Source organism: Suncus etruscus, chromosome 8 (assembly GCF_024139225.1).
Source record: "Suncus etruscus isolate mSunEtr1 chromosome 8, mSunEtr1.pri.cur, whole genome shotgun sequence".
Lineage (NCBI taxonomy): Eukaryota > Metazoa > Chordata > Mammalia > Eulipotyphla > Soricidae > Suncus > Suncus etruscus.
This window is the reverse complement of record NC_064855.1, coordinates 26,958,495-26,971,551: the sequence shown is the minus strand read 5'-3', so window position 1 is coordinate 26,971,551 and position 13,057 is coordinate 26,958,495. Positions and strand designations below refer to the sequence as shown.

At 49.2% G+C, this 13,057-nt stretch overlaps 1 protein-coding gene and 1 non-coding gene across 2 annotated transcripts in view; both read right to left on the bottom strand.

Moving 5' to 3' along the window:
- Window positions 1–11,185, bottom strand: part of FLI1 (Fli-1 proto-oncogene, ETS transcription factor) — a 52,282-nt gene extending 41,097 nt beyond the window's left edge. Inside the window, exons 1-2 of the mRNA XM_049778353.1 lie at window positions 10,977–11,185; window positions 1,700–1,854 (exon numbers count right to left, since the gene is read on the bottom strand). Coding sequence (XP_049634310.1) covers window positions 1,700–1,854; window positions 10,977–11,107 — 286 coding nt within the window. The 5' untranslated portion in view covers window positions 11,108–11,185. The remainder of the gene's footprint in view (window positions 1–1,699; window positions 1,855–10,976) is intronic.
- On the bottom strand, window positions 9,240–9,313 carry TRNAI-AAU (transfer RNA isoleucine (anticodon AAU)). Its single transcript has one exon. It is a non-coding gene; the product is annotated as a tRNA-Ile (tRNA).
- Window positions 11,186–13,057: the final 1,872 nt, after the last annotated feature.

Genomic DNA, 13,057 nt, shown 5'->3' with positions numbered 1-13,057 from the left:
ATCCAATATGGTCCCTGATTCCCAAAGACTCTGATCCTCATGGATTCCTTCTGGGGCCAGCCACTGTTTGGCAAAGCCAGTGAGCTTAATCTGCTGATAGAAAAAGGCCTGAACGAGTTTGGCTTGGCTAGCCATGGGGGTGCTCTGGAGAGGTCCCTGCTGTGACAATCAGTTTCATGACAGATTCATCATCTGTCTTCTTTTGAAAAGAAGAAAGTAGGTACTGCTTTCTGCCTTTCCTGAAGCTTCTTGGCTCATGCTCTTGCCATAGGAGGAAGGTGAGTGTGGGACTGAGGTAAAGCAGTATGGAAAGTTGAGTGAGTGTGAGAGTGTGTGTGTGTGTGTGTGTGTGTGTGTGTGTGTGTGTGTGTGTGTTGAGGATGCTTTCAGGTCAAGACAAATGGTTCTTCCCTGTCTGAGTATGCAGCTGTTTGGTGAGCAGTTTGGTAAGTTGGGTATCAGTTGAGTGAGTGTGAGTGTGAGTGTGACTGTGCGTGTGTGTGTGTGTGTGTGTGTGTGTGTGTGTTGAGGATGCTTTCAGGTCAAGACAAATGGTTTTTCCCTGTCTGAGTATGCAGCTGTTTGGTGAGCAGTTTGGTAAGTTGGGTATCAGTAAGCAATTTTAACGAATCACGAATCATGGAGGACTTCAATCAGTTCCCATTAGCACCCCATCTGCAGCTCCCTACATCCCTCCCTCCTTTCCTGCTCCATTAAGCACAGAATACATGGAAGGGTATGGGCCTGGGCAGATGATGAGCTGAAGATCTCAGAGAGAAAAAATGGGTGGGCCAGGGATGTAGAGGACCAAACCATGCCTTGAAGATGGGGCAAACAGATTCCTGGAGATCCAGGGAGGGCAGGGAACTTCCAGTCCCTGGCCTTGGACTCATTCACACATAGCTTGGGCCTCCTTGGGAAAGCTTCTCTGCAATGAAGCAGGCAGCTCCCTGCTCCTGCTCTGTGGTTCTTGTCTAAGCACTGGCATCTGCCTGCCGTAGGACCCTGCCGTGCCTTTCTGACCATTGCTGAGCTCATTGGAATAACGGGGGTGGAGAATGGAACAAAAAAGGGATTTTCTTAACCCACCATGCCGATGCCATGGAAAAATCAGCTATTTTTATCTAATGATCTAACACACTGCCCACAGTTTCTGCATCTCTGTGGGGTCAATAATGTTGCATTTCTTTGGAAACGGAGGAGTTTTCAAGTCTGTAGAGAGAGAGAGAAGAAACCTTGTCTGCAGCTCCCAAGATGTCAATGCCCTTGGACCAACAGGGCAGCTATGGACACTGCTCCCAGTCAAGGAGGATCTGGCCCCTGTGGGGTTTCGGTGGTTCTGCCTCTGCTTTCTTCATGAGTCTCACCTTCTGAGGCCAGGCATGGACTGAAATGACCTTAGTTCCATGCTCTCCTTGAGAGCAGGACCTTGGAAACTGTACTTGAGAGTACTGGTGACATTTGGGGTATCACCTAGGAGGAAGTACCATTTCTCCCCCACTTGCTAGATCACTCAAGAGGCTGCAGTACATGTATGGTGTATGTGAGATTCCCAGGTTTGGTCCCTGGTACCACAGTACTGCCAAGCAGAGCCCCCAAACCTTTCACACTTCATCGTCTCCCTTGTTATAGGGCCCAAAGGCCCTGCAAGGACAAGCCTTCTGCCACAGAACTCAGTGGGCAGCTGGCCTCATGGTACCTGCGGGGACGATGACCCTCCTCTCGTTGGTGGTCATGTTGGGAGGAGGTGGGCCATTCTTCTCATCCATGTAGCTGTTGTAGTTCATGGTGTTGGACTCGCCTGTCCCCACCAGCTTGCTGCATTTGCTCACACTGCAGTTCACGGGGGACTCCCTAGAGAAGGAGAAAAGTCATCTCAGTGAGCAAGTCACCTGCACCCTGTTTCAATGCTCCAGCTTCTGGCTTCCAGGCCACCTCCTGAGATTTCTTCCACTGTAGTTACAGCCCTGTAATTACAATACTTACAGTCTTCTGGCAGCTCCTGAGGCCTTAGTGGAGTCTGGGCTGCTGAGCATCCCCTGGGGCCTTCCCAGCCCACTGCCTGCAGCCCACAATCTTAGTCCTGTCACTAGGCAACCAACATCCCAACCACTGCACCCCAGACTTGGCCTCCCTCTGCTCTTTGTCTCTTCTGTGCTCCTGGCACTTTGTCTCTACCTTGGTCACACGGGTGACTATTCACATGACAAAACTCTTCCTCTGCTTGCACCAGGACTTTCCTGAGATCATGCCATTAATTTCCCCCTTTTAGGTGGGAATGGGGGTATTGGTACTCCCAAGCTGTGCTCAGGGAACCTGATGGTGGGGCTGGATAATACTGCTGGCGATGCTTACCCAACCTACCCTACTGTGCTATTGCTCCATTTTTCTCTATTATATTATTCTTGGTATTGTTGTTGTTATTTTAATTCTGGGGTCTTCCTACTACTTCTTGGTGCTCCATGCTCAGGGGTCACTACTCCTCAGGGACCACATGGTATCAAGGATCAAACCTGGGCATCCTACTTGCAGAGCCTGGGCTCCAGGTCTTTGGAGTTATTCACTGACCTCCAGTCTCCTCTATTGAGTGGCAAAGAGGAGGTGAATGATGCCAGACTCCAGACTGAATGATTTCTACAGCAGCATGGAGGAAGTGTGTGGCAAAGGGAACATAGAGGGCAAGTATCTAACCAGGGTAACAGAGCACACAGGCAGGGACTTTTTTTTTTTTTTTTTTTGGTTTTTGGGCCACACCCGGTGATGCTCAGGGGTTACTCCTGGCTCTGCACTCAGAAATAGCTCCTGGCTTGAGGGAGCATATGGAACACCAGGGGATCGAACTGAGGTCAGTCCTAAGTTAGCGTGTGCAAGGCAAACACCCCACCGCCTGCGCCACCGCTCTGGCCCCACAGGCTGGGACTTTTAAGCTTGTGGGGGAGAGTTTCTCAGACCAATCACAGAGCCTTTGGCTTCATCTTGGAAGAACAGAAACCTAAAACTTTGACTCAGAGAGACGGGGGGGGGGGGGGGGGGGGGGGGGGGTGGGGGGGTGCAGGGGCAATTTGAAGCTCTGGCCATTTGGGAGCTGTGAATTAGGAGCAAAGCAAAGCTTCTTCACCTCAGTGATGGGACAAGTGACAAGGACCTGGCAGGAAATTTGAGCAGACCCTTTGCTGTGGCAATGTAGGCTGCTGAGCTGAGCTGGCAGAACAGCCCACTTATTCCCAGCATCAGGCAATCCCTGGCCGGCTGAGTTTTTCTGACCCAACTTCCGTCCCCAGAAGGACCCCAGAAGAGCTGCAGCCTGGGTTCCAAGGCAGCGGAAGCTTCAGCGCTGGAGACCTGGGAGACAGCCAGTTCTCTCCAGAGCAACAGACCCAGCCTTCAGACCAAGGGGTTCAGATAAGGTTCAGATTACAGGCAGCCACAGGAGCTCTCTGGCTTCGCAAAGGCCTGGCTGCAGCCCTCCCTCGCTGCTGCAGACTCAAAGCTGTGGGCAGAAGCTGACACCCTGGGACCTCCAGAATCAAGGTGGTGGTCGCCAAAGGCCCTGCCCTGCCCGCAGGGTGGGGGCGGCAGCTGGACCAGGCAGCAGCCAGAAGGAGCCAATTGGGCGGGGATGCGGGCAGGGCAGCGAGGCCAAAGCACAGTCAATAAAGCAAATTAAATGAATTTGTTTCCTAATCTAAAAGGAAAAAAATATCGAAGATCACTTATCATAGCTGGGAGATAAATGCTCCACTGAGATATTAGAAGTCAGACGGTAATTTTTTCCTGATGTTGTACAGAGGGGAACATGGGCTGAAAATGAAAATAAGATGTATAACTTACACATGTTAGAATTTAAGGTTTTACTATTCGCCTACTGTTTTTCCAGGCAGAGGACCAAGAACCAGCCGTCAGAGACCTGGACTGCTGAAGGTTTAATGTCCCTATGGCAGGCGGAGGGAGCCAGTAGCACATCAGGGCTTTTCGCTGAGCCCGGCACCAAGCTGCTGCTGCAAGGCTTGGCCTAAGATGAAGCTGCTCCATAAAGAACCTGGTCCTGGCTTTGAGCTGAGCTACATGGCTTTTGAGCTAACCAGGTCCTCTCACCCACCTCGTGGGTGACACATACTCTCACACACATTCATACATACTCACAAACACACCACACATTCACCTGCAGGCCTGTCCCCAGTATGGCTCTGTATGCATATGAAAGGACATTCACACATCTGTCCAATCAGCACCCAGGCACACACACCTGTGTATATGTACACCCACACAAGGTAGATACACATCTGTGCACACAGCCACACATGCACAAGTGCAAGTGCATCCAAATTCACAACACACACCTCTGTACACAGCACTCCTCTGTATGCAGACACACGTCTCTGACTCCCAACACACATCTCTGACTCCCAAGGTGCATGCCACACCTATGCACCACAACATGTGCAACCCGAACACATATGTGCACCAACCCACACACTCACAACCTTCACTGTCTAGAAACTTCTTTCTGACTCCTCAGCTGTGAAAGAACCCAGCTCTCAGGGAAGCCTGAGAGCATTCAGTTGGCTTCTGCCCAAGGGGACAGCACCACATTGATGGGTGGGGAGCCCCGGAAACAGTGGGTCTGTCTCACACATATCTGGGCAGAGTCCAGGGTGAAAAACCAGGGATGGTACTCTGGAAGAGTGAATTCTTGGAGTGGGCATGGTGACAGTGGGAGGCTGCTCTCCCTTTAGGTACATATTGGGGGGTGGTCAGGATTATGTCAGCAAGGCCCTTGGGGAGTTCTGGACTCTTACCATACATACACAGGTGAGAGGTGGGACAAAGGGACACTCACATCCTAAGAATTTGGGCTAGAGACACAGTACAGAGGGAGTTCACTTGCCTTGCACTCAGCTGATCCAGATTCAATCCCAGCACCCCATATGGTCTACTGAGCATCACCAGGAATGAGTGATCCCTGAGCATAGAGCCAGGAGTAAGCTCTGAGCACCCCTGGGTGTGTCCCATAGATAAAGAAACAAAAACATTTGTGGCTGAGCCAGCTTCAGGTTGGGAAGACGGAAGGACTCTGGAAAGAAGAGCATGGCCAGGAGAGGCTCCTAGAGCACTTGGCAACAAGAGGGTTCCTACAAGTAGCTTGGGAGGAAGATGTCAGAGTTGTCCTAGTGTCAGGTGGCTCTGAGGAAGCCCATTTCATGTTTCCTAAATCCTTATGTTTTCTCTAGCCCTGTGACTACTCTTGTTTCTCCCCCAATACATATACCCATCCCCTAAGCTGGGCAAAGTTGTTTACATGCCTGCCCACCTGCACATGCTTTAACTCTAGGACAAAGCCCTGGTGGGGTCTCATGGGTGCTTGGAAAAACCCAGAACCTGCTCTGGGCCACCACCTACTCAGGCTTCCTGGACACTCCAGGAGAGAAGGAGAGAAGTGGTTCCTGCAGGTGGTTCTGCTCTCAACATGGGGTACAGGGGAAAAGAACACAAAGACTGATCCAATAGGGACAGCTGGTGCCCGTGAAAAGGGCCCAGTAAGTACAAGAGAGAGAGGTTGGAGAAGCAGGGTGGAGGAAGAGGTTTTGTTATTCAATATGTCCTTTTGAGCACTGCACTTGGAGCTGCATGCGTGATTGCTAACAGTGCTGGGCAAGAGACAGGTGGGCTTTTGTTGCTATCACAGAACAGGATTAGACCTTGGTGCCTCCTTCCCTGAGCAACAAAGAGACAGGGTGAGGCAGAAGAGGTGACATCCAGGGCCATAGGCAGCATAGCCTTAACTCCCCAGGGACCCAGCAGTGCACATCTGGATATATTTTTAAGTAACAAGAAAATATTAGCACCAACAGTCTTCTCTTTCTGGTGGTGTTTAGTGCAATGTTATTTACAAATGCCGAGCACTGGGCAAGAATGTGTGGTGTGGATCTATAATAAAGCACTATTCACCCAAGAAAAAAGTTAAATGGAACATTATTCACCTATGGAAACATGGAAAGTTGCCACTTGCATCAAAATGGAAGGAACATGCAGGTATGGAGTGAAGTGGAAAAAGTCAGAAGGTAAAAGACAATTCTTGGCTGATTCGCTTATGGGTGCAATATTAGGAGATGAAGTTGGTGAATGGATGAAAAGAATGAAAATAAGCCAGTGAATATTTACAAACGAATTGAAGTTACCTGAAGGGAAGGGTGGTAAGTTTTGTTTTCATTTTTTTTAATTTTTTTTTTGTTTTTTTTTGTTTTTTGGGTCACACCCGGCGGTGCTCAGGGGTTACTCCTGGCTGTCTGCTCAGAAATAGCTCCTGGCAGGCACAGGGGACCATATGGGACACCGGGATTCGAACCAACCACCTTTGGTCCTGGATCGGCTGCTTGCAAGGCAAACACCGCTGTGCTATCTCTCCGGGCCCCATTTTTTTTTTAAATTCTTAAATAAAATAAAATAAAAATAAAAATTTAGCAGCCAGGTCGACTCACATCGTGCAAAATACATACTGGATATTAGAGGCTCAGTATGTTCTAATGTGAATAAGCTCATTACTAATTGTTTTTGTTGATTCTGTGTTGAAAAGGTAGCCTGCTCATGGTGGATTATATAAAAAACACATTATTAAAAATAAAATATGTTTTAAAGTGAGAATTTTTATTTCAATATTTATTTACGTATATTTATAATATATACTTATTATCTGAATGGTGAAGAAGCCAAGTTATGAGCTACCCTTCCAGCCTGAGTCTCCCAAACCTGGGATGCCTTTGACTTTGGGGATAATTTTAGATCTGCTCAATACGTAGACAATGTGTAGGCCACACTAGAGAACAGACACTGAGCATGAAACTATAGCATCTGCCTGGAATGAGGGAAGATTTTTTCACATTCTGGTTTTTTAAGTCTCTGGAAACCATCGAATCACATGCACACTGAGGTTAAGATGAAAATCGCCATTACTTCTACTATTACATCTGCAAGATCAAAGGCCCAGAGCCTAACATGGGTCCGTTCTCAGCCAAGTGATTTTGTTGAGACCACTCAGTCCATGCTCCCCACCTGTCCTGTGTTCTCATGGCAGCTTAAGAAGATTTATTAGGGGTTTGGGGCTCTCCAGCCCACTGGGAATACCTTCTTTGCAAAAGTGAGGTATAGGAGAGAGGTGACATTGTATTTATGGAACCCACTTCACCATCCACTGATCATCTGAATCCATTAGGCAATGACAAAGTAGGAGAGTGCTGCTTGTGGAGCAATAATCTGTTTTTTTGGGGTCCAGGTCAATGTCATGTCCATTTCCAGGGACCCAGGTAGTTTTATAATATTTCCCCTGGTATCTAGGTCACTGTCATGGCTGTTTCCGGGGGTCCAGGTCAATGTCATGTCTATTTCCTGGGTACCAGGTTCATTTTATGTCTGTTTCCTGGAATCTAGGTCACTGTCATGTCTGTTTCCTGGAGTCCAGTTCAATGTCTCTGTCTGTTTCTACAGCATTAAGGGGACTGCTAGGCAGTTTCTGACCTTGGAATTCCCCTTCAGGGGACCCTCATTACTTCTTGAGTGCCTTGGAGCACCCAAGGTTTCCCTGGAAGTGGCAGCATGAGTTCAGCTCCCAGTTCAACCTTTTGAGCACAAACACTGGTTTTATCTGGGGGTATGGCCATGGATCTTTCTTGCAGCTTCTACATGAGTAAGTTACAGGACTTTTAGCTTAACAAATTCCCCTTGGTATGTGATCAGCCACTCACACCACATTTTACAGTCATTTCCCAAGTACCTACCAGGTAGTTCTGCTCAGTCTGTGAAACAAAGCCCTATCTCCATAAGGAGTGTGATAAGAGACTGGCAAAGTAAAGATTCAAGGTGGGACTCAGCATGACTGGAGCTGATTTGTTCTGAAACCAGGAGGGAGGAAGTCAGATGGCTAAGCGGAGAAGAAATGTTCTAGAGAGAAGCAAGATCAGGGCAAAGAATCCCAGGCAGGTGTGTGTGCTGAAAGCAGCTAGAGATCCCTGTGACTGGTGCAGAGGGAAGAAGAGGAAAGGGGTGTCCGAGTGATGAGTAACCAGATCGCATAAGGTTTAGGAAGGCTTTGCATGAGCCATTTCAGAATGTGAGGTGGGTATGCAGGCTGCTGGCAGCTGCTCTCTGAATCACATTTCTAGTGGCAAGAGGAAGTGAGAAATAATGCAAGTGGGGTCACCTGGGGGAGGAGTGAGCTGAGGAGGGGTTAAAGGGTACAGGCTTCTGTTTAAACTGGATTTTCAATAGAGATATGGCAGGTGAGACCAACTTGTGGGAACTTGTGGTGGCTGGGTTTGTGGAGTTTGGATGAGAGCAAAAACACAGAAGCATAGCCTGCAGTAAGAGAGAGGGGGACAGCACGAACCCCTGGATTGGAGGGAGCCCTGGCTCTAGAGACAAGCAGGTCTCAGCCTGTGTGTCAGAAATACACAGAACAAATGCCTCTGAGGATAGAGCAGGTGCTGAAAGGTATGATTATAGGGACTACAGTATGAGGTGAAGACCCAAAGTGTAAGTAACAACTGAGGTGTGTATGTGTGTGTGTGTGTGTGTGTGTGTGTGTGTGTGCCACACCCAGTGATACTTTAGGCTTACTCTTAGTGAATTTTGTTGTTGTTTGGCGGCCACCCTGACAGTGCTGAGAGTTTGCTCTGGCTCTGCATTTAGAGATTATTCCTGATGGGCTCGGGGGACCTCATGGGATGCTGGGAATTGAACCCAGGTTGGCCTTGTGCAAAGCAAATGTCCTAACTGTTGTGGCTCTGCTCTCAGAGATCACTCCTGGTGGGCTCAGGGGGGCATTTGTGGTGTCAGGAGTCAAACCCTACTGTCTCTCTAGCCCCTCCCTGTACTTTTCATCTTCAGGAGAGGCTCTTCAAGGCTTTCAGAAACAGTCTCCACCTTAGGAAGATCTTGGAGATCACCATCTCTGGGAGCTGGGCATTCGGAGGGCAGAACTGGGGGGTCCCTCCTCCTTGCCCCTGTCTCTAGACTGGTTCCTCAGTGACCTCCCCCCACTATCAAATATGATATCCAAGCATCTGTGTATATGTTCCGGCTCTCCAATTCCCATCTCATCCTCAGATTCTAAAGTCTGGCTGCTGCTCCATCTGAGGGTGTCTCTGAAAGTATCCCGGGGAACAGAGATATCCTGAGGTCTTTCTGCATCCCATCTCATATAACTGAGGCACGATCCTTTTTTTTTAAAGAATCAAGCTCGAAAGTGACCCATAAGGGGATCAAACCCATGACCTTGGCGTTATTAGCACCACATTCTAACCAACTGAGCTAACCGGCCATGCTGCGCCATTCTCCTCCTTGAAATATCGAGCTCTTAATGGGGCCGGGTAGGTGGCGCTGGAGGTAAGGTGTCTGCCTTGCAAGCGCTAGCCAAGGAAGGACCGCGGTTCGATCCCCCGGCGTCCCATATGGTCCCCCCCAAGCCAGGGGCGATTTCTGAGCACATAGCCAGGAGTAACCCCTGAGCGTCAAACAGGTGTGGCCCAAAAACCAAAAAAAAAAAAAAAAAAAAAAGAAAGAAATATCGAGCTCTTGTCACCTCTGATGCTTTTCTCCTAAACAGCTGCCCCAACATGCTACCATAGTTGTCCCCCTGAGCCTTGTGTGACCCTCTAAACCTGTCTTTGGTGATTTATGCTTCCTGTCCCCTCTTCACCACTGGCGGCCTCTGATGGCCACATCCTCCTTCTCCTCCAAGAAGTTTCCCGACCTCTTTCCCTTTCCTACTCTTCTCCCTTTATTTGTGTGTGGATAGAACTCAGGCCTGCCAAACATCAGGTATAGTCTGCCACTGGAGGCCATAGGAGAACACCCACTCTCTTTCCTTTGCCTGTCATCCGGGATCTTTTCAGGGGACACACTGTCCTCTCAGCCTGTCATCTGTATCTTCTCTGACTTTCCTTTGTTGTCTCTGCACAATGGTGCAGTTGTGGGATTTTCCAGGGCTTGCTGAGTGCCCACCTCCCTTCCTACTGATAGGCCCCATCACTCGGGAACACTATCTCAGTCCCTCTCCTAGAGCATTAGCCAAATCACTGCCAGCACCTGTGAAGACACTGTAGTCTGGTTTTAGAAAGGGGAAAGCAGGTGGTGAGAGGGTTAAGTCAGTGGGGCAGAGCACGGGCTCCTGTCCACCCCATAATCTGGTGCTTGCTCCTGTGATTTTTCCTTTGTTGCCTCAACTCTCTCAGTCCCTATAAAACCCCTGAGTATCCCAACTTTGATGCCTTAGCACCCGAGCTTTGACCTCACCTGCCAAGCTTGCTGCAAATTTGTGGGCCAGGTGAGCACCCAGACATTCCTGCCATAGTCTCCATCTGGAACTTTGGCTACCAGAGTTTTTACACACCTTTGTGCTACAGATACTTGCCTGTAAAAATGTAGCTTCTTCAACAGGACGGCATTGGGATACACTTGGAAGGAAAGGACTCATCAGAGCCCCAAGTTTAGCATCCAGCATGTCCCCATCCCTAACCACTACCAAGTATGACCCTCAGGATCAGCACCTCTGTGTCTGAACCCCAAACCACTCAGCCCAAGTAAATGAGAATCAGTGAGAGAGCCATCTCTCTGGCTCCAGGACCTGAAGACTTTGTGAGGGGATTCCCTACACTCCATTGCAGGAATAGGAAAGTTCCTCTGAGCTAAGAGAATGTTCAGAAGGCCCAGTGTATGCTTTGAAGGATTTTCACATCAGGTTCACTCTCTGCTACTATTCCTAGCACTGCTGGGAGCACAGCCAAAATGCCCATGAGCACTGGTGGGTGTGACCCACTCAAAATAAAAAATTAAATGACAAAAAAAATTGTTTCTGGTGATGACGATCTCCACAAGAAAGCAGACAATTCTCAGGTGCTGGTTTGGAACCCCAGCCTGTGAGGGTGACATGGGGGTCCAACTGAGCCCGGTGACCAGCAGGCTTGCAACCTCTGTGGGCCTACCTGGATCCATTCATGTGGTCGTACTCGCGCTTCACGCTCGCCCGCACTGGCTGGCTGACCCACTCCTGCTGTGGAGGCAGAGGGTTGATCTTGTGGGGCTGCCCGTAGTCAGGGCTCCCTGAGGCAGTCATGTCGGCCTTCGGCAGGTGGGCGGCCGTGCCGTAGGCCGAGTCGAAGAGGGACTGGTCGTCGCTCACCACCGACAGAGCCTCCTGCGGGCGAAGAGGAGACAAGGATGTCTGGTCACTCCACTCAATGACCTGGCTGTTGCTGGGCCAGCCCATGACTGCTGAGGCAGTTTATCTGTCTTTGAGACTTAGCACTGAAGGGAGGGCGCACTTACCCTTATGCAAAGTCAGGGTGAAAAGGGGTTCAGGCTCCACTGTCCCTTTCTGGGGGTATCCTTAGCCTGCAACTGCAGACTGCGACCCCCAGAAGGAAGGGGAGACAGACAGGGAGAAACACAGCTATCCCAAACGGTACTAGTTCTACTAGTTCCCAGACTCACACATAATAAGTGGGGACACTCACTAAGAACTGTGTCCATTTGTCTGCCACACTGCAAGGGACAAGAGTGAAGTTGGGGAAACCTATCCACTCAGGTTAAATATGTAGATCAAGATCACCCCAGAAAAAGATGGGACTGGAGTCAGTGGGGACTCCCCATGCTCCCTCATTTTAGTTCGTCAGAGCTAAGAGGTTAGCTGAGTCGAAATATAGAGCCACTGATGTGCAGCATGTAGATCTCAGGGATTTGCCAGGGTACTCTACATGGGGTGCTCCACATGGGATTCTCTACTTGGGTGTTCTACATGGGATACTCCACATGGGGTGCTCTATATGGGTGCTCCACATAGGAGTGCACGTGGATCCCTGGCACCTGACAGAGAGCCCCTTTAGGCTGTCCAGCCAGACTCCCAAATTTTCTTGTCTTAATTCTGATGGTTAAGACAGAGAGAGTGGGAGGCAGAATCTTAGCAGAGGATGGGGGCACCAGGGTGGAAGTGGGGTATTTGTTGAAGTGGTTTTGTTTCCCAACACAAGCCACCCCCAGTCCCGTCGGACACAGTGGGGCTCATATGGAACATGGGTTGAGGAAGACAACCCTGTCCAGTCTATTCTTCCCAGAAATCTCTACCGCCCAAGCACCTGGGTTCCATTCCCCCCACTCTTGCCTCACCAAAATCTCAGGACCACCAAACATGGGCTGAGCATGTTCATAATTACAACTAATGTGGTGACCCACTTTTCAGAAGAAATGCAACCCCCCACAATCTGAAATTCCTATGTAAGCTCAACAATTAATTGTCTATCCATTACTGTGAGGAGGAGATGAACTCATATGACATATGCCCACAGCACTCTTGTCCCTACAAAGTGACCACAGGTATGAGCACTGACCATTCCAACATTCTAGGGAGAGCTTTTGAAGTCACATGTTGGCAGCTGGATTGTTCTTTTAAAACTCATAGATAGGTTGGCACATAGCAAACCATTGCCAGTTCACAAACACAGCCCCTGGGCTTTAAGTTTCTACTTTGAACCACCAGCCTAATTGGCTGAGAATCATTTGCAGCTGAGGTGCTGAGGTAGGAGCGGGATGGGAAGATCCCCTAAGACCATTTGGGAGATATCCCCTGAAATAAAAAGATTCATTTGTTGAAGTCAGAACCCTACAGTCTAGGCAGAAACTGTATCAGAGTCAGGTCCATTAAAGATGTGCTTAACTGGGGCCCCAAAGATAGTAGAGAGGGTAGGGCATTTGCCTTGCAGAGGTTGCTGATCTGGAATTGCTTTCTAGCTTCCCATATGAAACCATAAACCAGGAGCAATCCCTAAAAAATTAGGCATGTTATAACCCCCACCAAGGGACAACATAAGAAATAAATAAACAGGGGCTGGAATGGAGGCACACTGGTAGGGCATTTGCCTTGCACACGGCTGACCTAGGACGGACTGTAATTCAATCACTCGGCGTCCCAAATGGTCCTGAGTCAGGAGCAATTTCTGAGCGCATAGCCAGGAGTAACCCTGAGTGTCACCAGGTGTGGTCCCCCAAAATAAATAAACAAAAAGAAATG